At 29.9% G+C, this 16,738-nt stretch overlaps 1 protein-coding gene across 1 annotated transcript; it reads left to right on the forward strand.

Moving 5' to 3' along the window:
* Positions 1–640: 640 nt before the first annotated feature.
* LOC123295242 (protein Shroom) lies at positions 641–13,916 on the forward strand. Its single transcript, XM_044876511.1, has 8 exons — positions 641–1,115; positions 1,510–2,456; positions 3,257–4,813; positions 11,311–12,398; positions 12,476–12,632; positions 12,840–12,999; positions 13,060–13,326; positions 13,614–13,916. The coding sequence occupies exons 1-8, from the start codon at positions 687–689 to the stop codon at positions 13,875–13,877; spliced, it is 4,869 nt and encodes a 1,622-aa protein (XP_044732446.1). The 5' UTR covers positions 641–686; the 3' UTR covers positions 13,878–13,916.
* Positions 13,917–16,738: the final 2,822 nt, after the last annotated feature.

The raw sequence follows: 16,738 nt of genomic DNA on the forward strand, positions 1-16,738 counted from the left end.
TTACGAAATACAATATTAACCATAAAGATAACAAAATAATCCAATCTCAGTGATCGAAAAAACACGCCATTTTAAAAAGGAGCCGTATGGGGTTTGTTGCATGCAATACATTCCTTAACTCAAAGCATTTTTTTTATATCAATTGGAAGTTAGAACAACGCATGTTCACATACTATTGAACTTCATTGAAGTTTTAATATCAATCGAAATGATTCTGTTTACGAGACACAATCTCAATAATTTTATCACCCCTTGTCGCTTTGCATGGGGGGTCGAAAGGGTGACAAATGTTATCCCAAAATTTTATATAAAGTTTAGAAGCGTACCAAAATTTTAAAAATTATTTTTCAACAAATTTGTTAAGTCCACTCGAAAAATTATTTTTCTTGAAAATGAGCCATAAAAAAAATTCCCACGCGACCTTTTTGGACCAAGATATTCACTTTTTAAGCAAAATTGACACTTCTGGATTAAAAATCCTGTATCATCCGAAATAATCATCGCACTGAAATTTATTCAAATATGTCCAAAAATTAACTTTTTCTTTGATAGAATTTTGTAACTTGTGGTAATTAATCTGAATATGAAACAATAGTGTATAATTCTAACTAATTATAAATTTTATAATTTCAGATGTGGAGACACCAATGGACTCAAAAAAGAAAAGAATGTTTATTTGAGTGTAGATGATGATGCCATCACATTCAACGCCGAATCTCCAGCAAACTGGCGGTCGTAATTATGATAGTAATAATTTTGATTTGATCCAAGAAACGCAAACAGCATCTTCATTTTATCCATATTTACAAAATCAAGCATCAGTTGACAATTCAACATCAATATTACGTGATGAATACGATAGTGGTGGTTCATCATCTCCACCAGCACCCCCTGTTCGGGACGCATCTAGCTTAAAGAGTATTAAGTATGGACCAGGGCATGAAAAATTTCCATCATGGCCGGTTGCAGCTGCAATTGAAACACCACAAGTATTACGTGGACCCCCGAGTGGTGGATCTCATCGATCGAAATCATGGACAGATCATACCAATTATCCAAAAGAAAAAGTTATGACGTACACTAGACCATATATGAAGCGTCCAAATTCGCAACAAGTAAGTATTTATTAAAGTATTTAATTTAATCCATAGAAATCAAAGCTATATGTTTTTGATCTAAATATTCTTTTTCTGAGTTTGTATTTTCCACCTGTATTAATGGAAGAAGTTTATATTTTCCACGAGAGTCCATGGGAACCCAGTTTTATATAATGGTCTAAGAGACGGTATAAGGATGATCTTCACCCGTATGATAACCAGATGAGATATATTTTTTATGAAATTTTATTGATTTTTAAACACTCTTAGTTTTGATCGAAAAGTGTTCATGACTACTTTCCATGAAGCAATTTTGATTTCAAAGTTCTCACACCCTCTGCCCCTCTTTATTTTAAAGCAGCTGTTATTTTTTATTTTATTTATTTTAATTAAAATTTTTTATTTTTTTTAGAAATTAAAAACTGTACTGGAACGTTGTGAAAAAATTCAATCAGAAACGTTTGAATTAAAACACGGAACTGAAATGGATGTTGTATATATGCCAAAAGTGGACAGAGAAGGGAAAGCATTAGGTGATTTAGATTATATGGTGCCATCTCCTCCTGAACGAGACCTGAACAATAAAAATAGCCAACAACTAAGTCAAAAAGAGTTAGAAGAATATGCACGGTCATATCAAGATCAACAAGCGTATCACGTTCAACAACTAACTCAAGCAGATCTTGAAAAGTATACTCGATCATACGAGGATGCATTAGTGGCGCCTCAACATCAAAAACAACCTTCATACGCGCAATCAGAAGGATACCATAGTTATGTATCGAGTACTGATTCTATGTCCACACCATTTCTAGATCGGTTACGACGTGATAGTGAAGCTGTTATAAATCGTACTTCAACATTAGCATCTTCTGAAGGTAATACAAATAGTTGGGACGATTCCCCAGAACGTGAACGCGAGAATGATATTATTGTGAAAAATTGTCGAGAAGGTCGTGATAGTGTTGTAACAACATCGTCAGGTAGTGCATCTTCCAGTGAAACATTAAAGTGGCATGGATCTATAAGTGATGTGTCGGTAGCTAGTAGTTCTTGTACACATAATAATTCGTCAAGACAATTGATTGCACATAGTGCTAGAGTTCAAACTCCTCAAAGACATAATTCAGAAAGTGTTTTATATATCGGTCCACCTAGTGAATATAAAGGTTCAGACAATTATGAAAATAATAGTGGCGTTCCATGGCGAGAACATGAAATTCGAAATAATCAGCAAAATAAATTAAAATTATTTGCAGTGAACACGTATACGGTGCAACCGAATGAACAATCACAAAACATTCCTATGAATTCGTCATCTACGTCTTCAAGTCAACATTCGCAACAAAATTTTCAAAGGTAAAAACTATACAATTTTTTTTAAGGTCCATGAAATTAAACTTACAATTTTAAGAGAAAACACTCCAAAATAAAGAGAACTATGCACAAAATCAATACAAATTGCCTCGTGGTGAATATAGCTGTTCTTTTATTAAATTTTTATTTTAAAACTAAAAAAGTAGGTGTATCATATGGTCTAATCGATGCGAAAATCAGATCATGCTTACCACAAAAATGTATCCGATTTGCATATATTATTCGTATTCTTGTCAGCAACCCTTTCATTTGATACCCATATCATTGTCATTATAACTAACCATGCATTGTCATTATAACTAAACGTGTATGCAAACTCTTACAAGATTTGATCCGAACAAACATGCATACATACATACATTCGTACAAACATTGCAAGTTAAATAACAGCTTGTAAAAATTAAATATATATCGAATTATTTTTATTGCTACTATAATATTTTATTGCCACCTTGGAATTTTTTTAATGAGCAAAACTGAAAAGATTAAAAATTTACATATTTTAATTGGGATTGCCTACATGGGTGTAAAAGTTGCGTACATTTTTTGGAAATGCGATATTGAAAGAGCTGCTCTTTTTATGTTATGAGCCCGACAATTTACATTTTCTGCTTTACGGGTACCGCAGGGTTGTAATTGTCTAGAGTAGCTGGGATCACAAGCCAGTTTTTTAAATAAACCAAATCAATTACATAAATTCTATATATTACAAATAACCTAAATTAATAATAATAAATACTTTTTCTAAAATATTCTATTAAAATTTAAATTATTATTTTCAGATCTAGTGGCCAAACGGCTAGTCAATCATCTCTAAGTGTAGCAGATCGTGTTAGTGAATTAGAACGACATCAAACAAAGTATACATACCTGGATCCAGACAAACGACACAAAGTCTCTGATCCAACTTTAAAAGCAATTCAGAAGAAAGCATTGTTATCTTTCTATGAACGACATCATCATCCAGGAACTCCTACGAAACAGAATTCAACCTCTTGGCGATCCGAACCACAACTTACACAACCGTATCCAAAAACTCAATCACCACCACCACAGCCTCCGCCAAGACCAAAAGCTCGACCAGCATCTCGAAGAGCATCGTCAGCATCGGATTATTCGAAAACTTCATGGCTGGAATCTGTCAAAAAACGAAATAATGAAATGAAAGAATTTCCAGCCCGACATCAGCATAGTAACAGTTGCGGGTCTTTATCAAATGACTTGCTGGGACCGGTGATAATGGGTCCATCTATATCAATTGATGATTGGGTACCGGAAAGACCACCCAAAAATCCACATTTAAGGACTGCGTTTCCTGATTTATTTCAAGAACGACGTGTTTCAAGTCCTGATTTACCACCTCCTTCTCCTCCAACAGTTCTAGAAACGGAGGTTATAAATAACGATGAACCATTTCCACCTCCGCCACCGGAAATTGAAGTGGAATCGTGGTCAGCCGTTGACCTTCCTAATTTTGATAAATCATTTCAAAATCGCCAAAGATCTGAACAAAATTCCTATAGAGTTGTTGATGATAGACATTATTCTGAAAATAATATTCGACATAACAAATCTGATGATAGACATTTTTCAGATAGTCGGCAACCTACTTACAGCCCACCAAAATGCCTTGAAAATTCGAATCTATCATCGCAATTACATCGAAATATTGCAGCTCGAAACTCAGATATACGAATGTCAGAAAGACGACATAATCGTCCAATATCTGTTCAATTAAATACACCAGAACGGAAACACATTCTAAAATCTCCTCGTTCTATGGAAGATCAAAGTATAGTAAAACGTTCACCGGCATTTGTGCGATCAACATCATATGAAAAGGACTCAATGGTAGGATTTGCTACGCATCGACAAATTAAATTTCCTTCAGAACGTGCAAGCATGAGACACTCCTCCACACAAAAACTGATAATCAATGGGAAAGTATCAGTGGCAGTTAGTCAAAAAGTTCATAACGATCCTGCTATATCAGGCCATTTTCGTGCTGAACCGCTGAGGCCACATCAAGTATTACGTTCGCATGATACAAATCTGAGAAATGAATCATCTAACTTACCATCATTAGATCAAGAAAATTTTCGACCTAGAACGCAATCATTTATTGAAAATAGTTCGCAAAATAACGGTCCCCTTTTACAACCAAGATTATCAAAAACATATCAAAGTATGCGGCAAATTTCATCCAACCATCATCAACAACAGGAAAATATTCCGTTACCAAAATATTATTCACCAAATGCTAAGAAAAGTGCTCTTAAAAAAGAAAAGAATAACGAGGAAATATGCCATGAAAAACAATCAGCGAATAACACTCCTTTGTAAGTATATTGTCAAATGTTTTCATTTTTAGTAATATATTAATTTTAAGAAAATTTCTATTGCGTTTTCCATAGTTGAGACTATGACAACTATATATATACTGCCCGCAAAAAACTGGCGCATTCAAAAAAGTTTTTAAATTTTCCCGAAATTTAAACTGATATATAACGGTGAAAAATGATTGGATTTGAATGGTATATTATCCGCTAGCTTGTACTTTCTAATTTCTCGTCAAAAAACGATAAGACATAAAGATTTAAGATTTCTAATAAGTTCAGATTTATTCCTGTAAGGTCATTATTTGAGGAAATACGGCAGCTTAAAATGAAGATCTATTTTGCTTTGTTGGCGAATAATTTGGTCTTAAAAGCTCGTATAAAGACTAATATGAGCGCATTTTAAAGAGAAATAAACAAGCTTTGGTTGATATTGATTCAAAAACTAGAAAGTGTAAGCTATCGGATGATGCATTTGAGATATAACTGTTTAAAATTTCGAGAAAATGAAAATTTTTTTATGCACGACCATTTTTGTCGTTAGGTTCTCAAATTAAGAGATTATAAAGGAGGCAATAATATTTAATGTTTTTTAAAATACTTTTGAAAAGGTATTACATATTTAATTTTTAAGAAGACAATCTATAATAATTTTTACATCTGTTCCTCTAGCAGAGAACATGTTGAAATTTATACCTTATTCATTGTTTAAAATCGATATTTATTGGTCTCCAGATTATGTACATTTTAGGTTTTATGACATTTTATAGATATTGAACATATGACAATAAACCTTTTGTTCCAATTATTGGGGTCAGTACTTACCTACTTATTTCATGCAATACTTACATTTATGTTTATTGTATAATATCTAAATCATTGCACAAGAGGTTCGTGAACCACTGGCAGTGGCTTATGATAAAACTACGGCAAAGTTTCAAGAAGTCGGGGCATAGACTCCTTATCTTCGTTAGCTAACACATGCCGTTTTTTTAAACGTTATTATTAAATACTGCTCCTGCCATTCCACGAAAGAAATAATTTAAAATTAATCAAAACATGTTTTTCATCAAAATCGAGAATTTAAATTTGTGTTTGGAAAACGAGAAAACTAACGTACATGAGTTCGAGGGGCTATCGACTAAATTGTTTGGGCGGTAACTGTAAGATTCAAAACAGCTTAAAATTAATGGCCAATCAAAATTATAAAAAAATGACATCATTTTTAAAAAATCAGCAAAATTATTGGTTGTGATTGATTAATGTTCAATAGGTAATTTTAAACTATTTATGTTTTTTGAATTTGACGAAATGTTTTTAACTTGAACTTTCTTCTGAATTATAATTATTTTTATATTATTAATGCTTGATAGACTTTGTTATAATGTCTTTGCCCTTCAAACTAATGTAAATATATCTTGCTATCTTTGGAATATATTATTTATATTTGCAAAAATTGTGGAATTTATATGAATAATAATATTTAAAAAACGTTAATAAAGTACACTCGAGATTATAAAAAATTGAAATAATAACTCTAATTTCAAAATTTTTTTTGTTTTTAGAATAAATGAATTGCAAAAATAATTACTGTTATTTTGTTTCTATGGTGTTACTCGGTCAGACAAAATTTTTATAAACAAAAGTCAAAATTGGAGTGTCTCATATTTCTATGTTTTACGCTTTCAATTGTTTTGATCTTTTGAAAACGGATTACTAATTGGTTAAACTAAAAGCTTGTTATTAGGGTCTACGCATTTTTACGCAATTTTCATAACTTTTTCTTGATTCTTTAAATTTCTTTTGTGGCTCATATTTGGCCACAAAAGTCGGATACTATAACTTCCATTAAAAGTATGGGTATATCTACCAAGTTTCAATTTTTTTTTATCGGAATGGTACAATTATAACTAACAGTGACTAACAGCAGAGAACTTCCATAGATAGAATGAATTTATATTACTTTAATGTTCTTCAGTACATTTTAAAATTTATTTCACCTTCTCTCTCACACACTCTTTTTGTTGCTGTGTTCAGTGAGAGTTGAGACAATACACCGTTTTTTTTTTTTACATTATACATACATGTTAATGATGTATCTATGCAGCACCTACAATCATGGTAAAAATGATACCGTATGTTCTCGATAAATGCGCACGAAAGAAACATTAGTTTTTTTTTTCTTTTAATGAGTCTATTCACATAATTTTATTTTTTTATTTTATTGCGTTTATGTAATAAACCACTAAAAAATGTTCTTTCGTGCAATATAATAATAAATCCTTGAACTCGATAAGTAGGGCGTCAGTCATAAACAAACATTCGCCATCGAGCTCTATTCTTTGATTAGGGTCTTCGCCTGTAGTTTGGACTTTACATCTTTCTTTATTTTCTTTTTTGATGTACTGATTGCAGGATACGAATTCTTAAATACAGGGCTGCGCCTACGTAAGTGACATGTTTTATCGTAATGTATGTTATTTGCGCAGGTGTAAGTGAATAATTTTAACTCCATTTGAATCATTTTAATGCAAGATAACATTGCTTTGCTCATAACTGAGAAGAAATGGAAGTTTTATGTAGAAATCGAGTGCAAATAATATACAGCTATAATTTTTGCTTGCAACTTCTACCAAATCTTTTAAATTTCAATGTCTTTCTATATAAATTTAAGAATTGTAAATGGTCCTGAAGCAGAAAGATACCAATTGTATCTCCCACCGGATCATATAATTTTTGTGTAAAACTTTTGCTCAAGTTCTTTCTCGAAGACTTAGTCTGGTGGATATAATAAAATTTAAGCAGAAAAATCTTTAAAAGCTTTTTGATATGGTCATTAACGGGGCAATCCATCGAGTATTTATTTTTAATAAACAATTATTATCATTCATTCGATTCATTCCCTTTAACACGCATTTATGCGCGTGCGCAATATGATTTGGCGCAAAATATGTTTGTTCGGATTCTTTATGGATTAATGCGTTCTCGGTTTGCTCATACTAAAATACCTTTGCATGTACTAGTTTATGATGTGTATTTCATCAACTAACGAACAAAAAAAAAAATGGAATAAAAACATAATTTAACCTTCACATAAGTACACACGGTATAAAGAAGCTAACTAACATGCTTGCGTAAGTATACACAACTCCACACTGACTGACTCAGGTGTTAATCATACAGTCAGTCAAGTCAGTCCGTTTTCTATGTATACAAACAAAGTTGTTTTCTTTATGTATTACTTGGAGTTGGTGTGTTTCTGTATTATCATCACGACAACGATACAACCGACGTCAGTTGTATTATTTTTTCCACAGTGTACAATACCGTTTTCTTTTGTACTATGATTAAAAAAGTTTTTGATTTTGTAATATTAAATTCGTTTATGAAATTTTCAATAGTGATGAACAATAATTGTGTTTTTTATAATTATTTTCTATTTAATAGTGTTTTTATTACTTGACAATATTTCTTTTAATATAATCTTTAAAATTATATCATCATATTATTATTAATATATATTTGCAAATTATATTTATTTAAATATTAATAACTTATATTTGAAAATGGTGTTTGGAAGTGGAAATAAAATTTTTCGTATTCGAAGGTCTGTTGTATGATAATTATATAGTCATAGGGGTGATTAAAATCTTCACATTTACATTTATAATTAGATGGAAAAAAATATGTTTTTTTCTTTCTTTTGAACTATGAACTATGTATATACAAATAACTAAAAACAAAAAACTTTATTTTTTTTTCTTTTCAATGATTTAGAAATAAATTTTACTGAGATCAAGGGAAAATGTTACATGCGCAGTGCGATAAAGTTAATGATGAAGCTTAGATTCTATCGTTTCTTCCAAAAAAAGAAAACTTGCTTAATTTTTATTACTGCGCATGTGCATTTTAAACGAATGGCGTTATACGCATGCGTTTCTTGAAGGAATTGTTCATTGTAAAGTTTCGAAACAAAACATCTGTCAAAAGATTGAGATTACTAATAAAGAACTCTGTTAATCGCTTTAATTTTTAAACAAACTCGCACATGCTTATTTGTAATTTGATATTGCAAAATGACGATTTTTATTATTTTGAAACTACTCTGATTGTGAACTTTGGCGTGAAAGAATAATAAAAGTTAAGAAAATATTGTCAAATTAATTCTGTGAATTTCAGAAGGTCAGAAATTAAAACCTGGAGTAAAAAATTGGCGACGTAATTAATGAAGAAAGGGAAAGCTTAATTAAATAAGTTCACAGAAATGTATTAGAGGAAGTTCTTTGCAATCTTAAAGTACGAGGTTAATGTAGGCCTGAGTCAATTTTTACCGTTTTATGATAGGAATCTACCCTTCTAAGAAAGACCCGAAAGAGGTATTCATTGAAATATACCGCGCGCACCCTGAACCCTCGGAAAGTGAAAGTAAGGCGAAGCAAACATTGAAAAAAACTAAAGAAACTGATAAAATTGATTAAACTATTCATTGTTTTTCGATTTTTGCCCCAATTTCCTAGATTAATTTTTGTGCAGACCGTCACCAAATTAGCCACGAGTAACATATACAATAAGAATAATTACAATTAGCTAATTCATACTGATGATGACTACTTGGTGGTCGAAATACGTATTTATATAATACAAAAATTGCTCTAGAAAATTGGGGCAAAAATCGAAATTTATTTCGAAATATCTTAGAGATCTCATTTATTATCTTTGATAATATTTATATGTTCATTGTTAATAATATTACGCTCGATTCCTTTACGGTTTCAGTTTTAACCGGTAGTAAAACCGGCAAATTGATGATTGCAAATATTGATATTCAATTTTAAACAGATAAATAATATTAATTGAAGGTCATAATCAAAGCTATTACTTGTTTATTATAAAATAGCGTTTTCTTTTGATCAATACCGCTGTCGCCATTAGATTTCTGATTAGTATGTTAATTTTTTATTAATAAACATGATATTATATTTTATATGAATTAAATTAGAAAGAAAACAAAATCTATAAAAAGATACACAGTAGAATCTCAATAACTCGAATTTTCGAAGTGTTTACATTCATAATTAACTCTTAATTGACGAAATAGCTTGATCGACGAAATAACCGCTATTTCAAAACGAAGTAAAGAAAGCTTCACCCTATTTAGAAGAAATAATATATTTTGTTCGATATTTTTCAACTAGACTTGACAAAAATCATTCTGCTGTGGCGGTAATTTTCCAACACCCCGTATATTTCAGATTTAGATTTATATTTTGTCAATAATTCGCTTTTATTTACATTCTGTTCAATCTCGTGGTCCTTCAGTGCTGATTTTTTTTAAGGGCAGTGTTTATTGTCTTTTATTATAAATCCTTCACTCTATTTATTTTAAAAATAAAGAACAAATTTGCTTTCCACTTCACTTTTTTATTTATTTATTTACTTATTTATTGATTACGTAATATTACTAATGTATGAATCAGTAAAATTGTAAATGATATTTTATAATTCTAAATACACGTGATAAAGAAATCGTAGAACATAAAAATACCATATGTTTCACATTGCATATAGTTATCGTGATTCAATTTCAGTGTGAATAATTTTCATTTATGCAGCATAACTCTTAATTTTTAGTTATCATTTGTCCAGAAAGTATAGACTTATGCACTGTATGGAAGGTCAACGGAGAAGGATGGGCGCGTGTTTTAAATAAAGGGTATTTTTTAGAGTTTAAAAACTTTAAAATAAAATAAAACAAAGAACGATTTTTTTAATATCATTAAAATTGGATTTTTTATAATTGTACACCATTAATGTTTGTCTCCCTTCTCCTCTCTTTATGCCAAAATATAAAGCTTTCTATCTAATCTGCTATTTAGCTAAGGGGTTGAAAATTGATATATGAATTGTGTCATGTTAAAAAGGTGCCTTTTAGCATTGTCGATTCCCCAATTCGGCTTCCCGTCCTTTTGTCTAGATTTTACATGTTTTCAAAAGTATAAAATGATAAAAATCTTAATTCTTTAAGAAGTAAGTAATGAAAATAGGCATATAAGGGGAAATTTGACCCTAGCGATGAAGCTTTGATACTCACGGTTTTTGTTTTTTTTATTGCATGAAATAGAATACTTTGCATATAAATTAAATTAAGTTATAATTAGTACCCGATGATATTTCCGCATATATATTTTGAATTAATAAAAATTATTCATTTAAGAGTGATTACGAGATATTTTCGTTGGCTATGTATAGCAGATCAAAACCCATATCAATGTTTTGATTAATACCAATCCTTTGACGTAGAACGTGGAATTTTTTATAATTACATTTCTTTCCTTCATATTTTTATGCCAACGTAACCAACTTTAGTTTTTTTTTGTAAGATTTTACTGACGTAAATAATATACAAACCAAATAATATAAATAATTAACACTTTTTTTCTGACGTTGTTTACATTCTAATGACAAACAAACAAAAATCAAATATAATATTTATGTTTCAGAAATCAATCCAAAAGTTCTTCATATCTCTCATATCGGGGTAATCGTGAACGAGATCCACAAGAGACGGAATATGGCAGCTATAAACGAATATTATCACCTGGTAGTAACAAACCATTGGAATGTACGACAACAACCACAACCACGACAACAGAATGTGAACGAGTTACAGAAATTAATAAATGGTCATCAAATTATATTCATAAAACTGCTATGATTTCAATTGAATCGACAACGGACACAAACGAATCTCAAATTGTTAATCGTAATAATAACAATAATTTATACCATCGATTAACTCAAAATGATAAAGATTTACAAATGAAACAATGTGACTCGCGAAATAATCCACCGGATACATCATCTTGTTCCCATTCGGCATGTAATTTACCAGACGTATTACCAGTTAGTGCTAAAATATCCCCTCCACATACTTTGTCAATAGCTAAACCATCTAGTTATCGATCTAATGAATCACCAAAATTGCATACATCACCAAGTCTTTCTCCTAAATCTACTGCTCTAAATACATCACTACAAAGTTCCTCATTAGTTTCACCTATTTCTCCAATTTCACCAATAGGCTGTTCTTCTTTCGAAAAAAGATTATCGGTCTCTTCAACGTCTTCCACAACACCGTCTATTTCCTTTCCACAATCGGATTTAATACTCCCAAAATCTCCGGTGTTATCATCTCCTGAAGTAACATATTCTTCATCGTTATTGGTGTCACCTGATGAAACAGAGGAGCAGGCTTCCCCCGTTTCATTAAATAAAAATACAAGCAGTGAAGATGGTTCAACAAGCTTAGACACAAATTCAATCGAATCATCTGCTATGTCTCAAGTAACAGAAGGATTACAATTAATACAAAGGACGGAAGTTGTGCTTCGAGTAAATGCTTGTACAACTGATACTGCATCACAAACTGATCTACAACGTGATACAGAAACTTCCTCGCCCACAGCAAACATTCGAACTCCACTTCTACCGTCACGTTCTAAACTTCAAGAAGAAATTGATTGTGATCAACTGTCAAGGGATTTAGCAAATCAACTCTCGCCATCCGATAAATTGAAAGGTATTTTAGGTAAGAAGACATATTCAATTTATTTTTTTAAACATTGAAATAATTCGAAATTATATTGAAATTTAAAAATTGTTTAGCTCCAGCACCCGAACAAAAGAAATCTACAGATTATGTAAGTGGTTTATTTAAATTAGAAGTAACACGTCCGCGTTCTACAACAATTACGAATAATCGTAGCGTCGCCACGGAGACATCAACGCCACAGATGAAAGAGAAGAGGCCACATGCTCAAAAGTAAGTAACAACACATAAATAATAATTAATTGTCAATGTTAAAATATTATCGTGTTGAAAAACCGGAGTTTTTTTTCGCCGTACATACTGCACTTTAGGGATACAATTATAATAATGATCTTATCGTAAGTTATATACTTAGCGTATAATAATAAATTTTAATGAATTTTGCAAAAATTAATTTACTTTTCTTTTTGTGTTTTACAGATTACTTTCTTCAACTTACACTGAATGTTCTAGTCCTTTATCACCCACATCTACATATTTCACCACCTCTGAACCAAAAGCCAAATTCTTAACACAATATAGTCGTGATATGGCGCAATTTAGTAGGATGCAAGACACCAAAGGTCTTAACCAAAAGAAGGTATACAAAATAATTAAATAATTTTTACAAAATATTATAAACATTTATTGAAATTTTCAGGAAGAACTTATGTATCGATTAGATAAGAAATTGGAGGTATTACGAAGTGAACAATTAGCCGTGAATGAAGAAAGTCATGTGAATGAAACTTTAGGAACGAAAGTATCTGATCATATCACACGTGTAGCAAGACCACAAGAAATAGCTAAATATCGATTACACGTTGAAGAAGTTGGAAAAATTACTAGTCTACTTTTGGGTCTTTCAGGACGTCTTGCTAGAGCAGAAAACGCTTTAATGGGATTACCATCTGATCATTTAGAAAGGGTAAGTTTTCTAAAATTAAAATACATTAGAAGAGTTAAGTGACTGTTTCATAAAGATTTAGGTGCAGCAAATTTTTTTAATAAGAGCTTTATTTGGTAGATACACCAATCGATGATATTTTAATAGTGTAATTTTTTGAGCCCACAGCTTAAACATAGGCAACAATTTGAAGATTTGTTTTTAAATTATTTTAAAAAATTGGCTGTACACTACTTGTTGCAACAGTTCCTTTCCACATAACCGTTAGCCCGACAATTATTACTAAAATACATATGGTTTTTTTACAGAAAATTTTAGAAAATAAAAGAGATAAATTACAAGATCAATTAGAAGAAGCGAAAAAATTAAAAGAAAATATTGATAAACGTAGTATCAATGTATCAAATATTTTACATAAGTACTTAAACGATGAAGAGTATGGCGATTATGATCATTTCATTAATATGAAAGCAAAATTAATAATGGATGCTCGTGAAATTGCTGATAAAATAAAATTAGGCGAAGAACAATTAACAGCATTACGCGAAACTTTAAATATTAAGGTTGATTAATAAATTTTACATCTAATTATTTCTTCTTTTTTTTTTTAATTTTATATGCAACTCGCTTTAATTATCGATATATTTTTTAAACTAATGCTGTAAATTGAAATTGAAAAAAGTACTTATAATTTTGTATTCAACTATGCTTAAAATATTATTTACAATCGAATTAAATGTTATGTCGATTTGATAAAATGGCAGCTTTTACGTTAATTTTAGAAATATTTTTATGTAATCTCTTTTTATTATTTACTATTTTATATTCCGCCAATTCAAACTACTTATTGCGCTTCAATTATTTACAAAAATCATTCTTTAACTCGAAGCAAATTTTGTCAAATCGATAAAAGCCTTTTAATAGATCAAAATTGTGTGATATTTAAATAAAAAAATCTTATCTTGGTATTTCGTGAAATCTACTTAAATATTCAAACAGCAAAAAAGGTACTACAACACAAGGCCCAAACAAATAACAAGCAAAAGAAATTAATCTCTTGCTACTTGAAAACCGTTTATTCAAGCTGCTAAGATGATGTTTCACTTTAATTGAAAAAGGTAACATATTTAAAGTAATTCGTTGCTTTGAAAATAATAAATGGCTTATTGTAGGTTCCTACTTGTACAGAAAAAATTCATTCATTTTTTAGCTTTATTATTTTTCCAAAAATTGGAATTTATTGAAATATTTTTGTTCTTCGCTTGTAAATGTTCTTGTTTATAATGTAGAAAAAAAAACTATTTTAGATAAAAATCCTATACACAATACATAGTTTTTATAATTAACATGGAATTCGTTTAATATTCATATGAAATTTATAGTTGGAAACTAAAATGGAATTTTAATAATAACTTCATTGCTAACAATTTGTTTCAATTGTTATTAAATTTTATCTCTAGATTCGGGTATAACGTGCCGAAGTAGAACGTTTACGGTTTGAAAGTTTAAATAGGACTCGATTCAATCTGACTTTAATTTAATCGGTAAATATTAATATTTTAAGCGCCATCATTTAAGCGTACGAGACTCCGTGGGTTAAAACAGATTTGAAATTTACTTTCTTTTTATTTATAGTAGTAGGCAATTTTATTACAGATATCATAACGAACAAAGTTAAATCTTAATATTGTTTCTCTAGCCTGTTTATTTTTAGGCGGTCTATTTTTCGCCATTAGCTAGCATGATAAACTTTAAAATGAGAGGTAAATGATGGAATTTGATAAAGGAATAAGGAAGATTTCACGTGGACAAGAAAAAACAGTCTGGAGAAATAATATATAAGATTCTTTAATACATTCCACTACACCATAAAAGATATTGTCAAATAAAGGGTGAGAAAGTAAATAGATTAGATAAAAGTGATAACAATTTTCCAGAGTATCGAGTGGAATAAAAGAAGTTTTGTAATTTAGGTTTATATCGTTTTAAACGTTGAAACAAATTGAAAGCAATTTAACAATTATTTTTAAAAACGTGGGTAAGGATACTAAAACGTAGTTTTTTATAACTGTTTTCTTAAAGATTTCTGAATTTAAGTTACTCGAGAGAATTTTGATTACTTCAACCACTTAAGTGGATTGTGATATTTGTATATAAATGTCCGATGCGCGATGGTGGTTGAATGACCTGTATATATATTTTTCATCTGCCATTGCTTAGAAATGTAGTATTCTACGGGTGTCACAAAGAAAGATAAATATAAACTACATGTAACACATGAAAACATAAAATAGAAATCACATCGTTTTTTCTGCATTTATTTATGTGAGTGATTGCCAAGGAGTTTTAATTAGGGCCAGGCAAAATGACAAAAATTCGTAGGGATGTGAAAATAGAAGTAATATTCAAACTTCAATAATGAATAGTCACAATATGCAGGGAGTGCATGTAATTAGTTTTCGAGATCCCATTTCAACAAGATGGTATTTTATTGAATATCTTGTGTTAATATATGCGAACATAGTTAAATACTTTTTACTATAATTTAAAACCGAATGTCTCTTAGGGATTCGTTCGTAATATAAGATGTTCTTAAATTCTTAAATTACGCCATTTTCGGACACTAAGCAAATACGTGAATTAGAAAGGGTTTGTTGTACGCAAGAAAATATCTTATGTGTTTTGGATCATGCATACCGCAATATGATTCACACAACATAGTCGCAGTTATTGGGTGGTATTGACATAATTGGTATCTTTAAGAAATTTTGTATTTTATCCACGATCCATTTTTAATTGAATATATCGATAATAAAAACCAAACGAATCTACTAGAATTAAAAAAATATTATATTTGTTGCTTTTGAATATTTATAAGAAAACTAAACAAAATGTGATCATAAATATATGATAATTATGTAATAGTTTTTAATATTAGACTGGCTGTTATTTTCAACGAAATATATATATTTTAGTTTTATAATAATATCTAAATAAACATCGTCCTATCAAGTATTTTTTTAAAATTTCTAAATTTTATTAATAATTGCTGTTATGTATGTATATGTATAGTAAAAAAAACAATAATAATTAATAAATGACAAAAACATTGGATATCAAGTCAATAAAAAAAACAAAATATAACTAGTTTTGTAAATATTAGATAATAAGTTTTTATTAACAGATTCTTCTTCATCAAGAATGTTGATAAGAATCGAATAAAAATGGTGCTTCGGAAATAATAAATATTATTATATATTAAATCAATCATTTAAAATAGAGTTTTTTCTTTGAATTAATAAACGAATGTTCACGCACACACTCATTTCTCATTTAAATTTGATTATGTTAACAATGTTTTTTTTTAATCTGGAATAATTGAACGAATTTAACTTGGCAAAATAACATGAGGAGGTATATTTTATAACATTTA

This window comes from Chrysoperla carnea, chromosome 3 (assembly GCF_905475395.1).
Source record: "Chrysoperla carnea chromosome 3, inChrCarn1.1, whole genome shotgun sequence".
Classification (NCBI taxonomy): domain Eukaryota; kingdom Metazoa; phylum Arthropoda; class Insecta; order Neuroptera; family Chrysopidae; genus Chrysoperla; species Chrysoperla carnea.

What these genes read in the sequence shown, in the direction of transcription:
- LOC123295242 (XM_044876511.1), top strand. Translation starts at nt 687, where the DNA reads ATGATGATGCCATCACATTCAACGCCGAATCTCCAGCAAACTGGCGGT. An exon ending in TCGCAACAAAATTTTCAAAG is followed by an intron (nt 2,457 to 3,256) that starts GTAAAAACTATA and finishes TATTATTTTCAG; the next exon opens with ATCTAGTGGCCAAACGGCTA. An exon ending in AAGAGGCCACATGCTCAAAA is followed by an intron (nt 12,633 to 12,839) that starts GTAAGTAACAAC and finishes TGTGTTTTACAG; the next exon opens with ATTACTTTCTTCAACTTACA.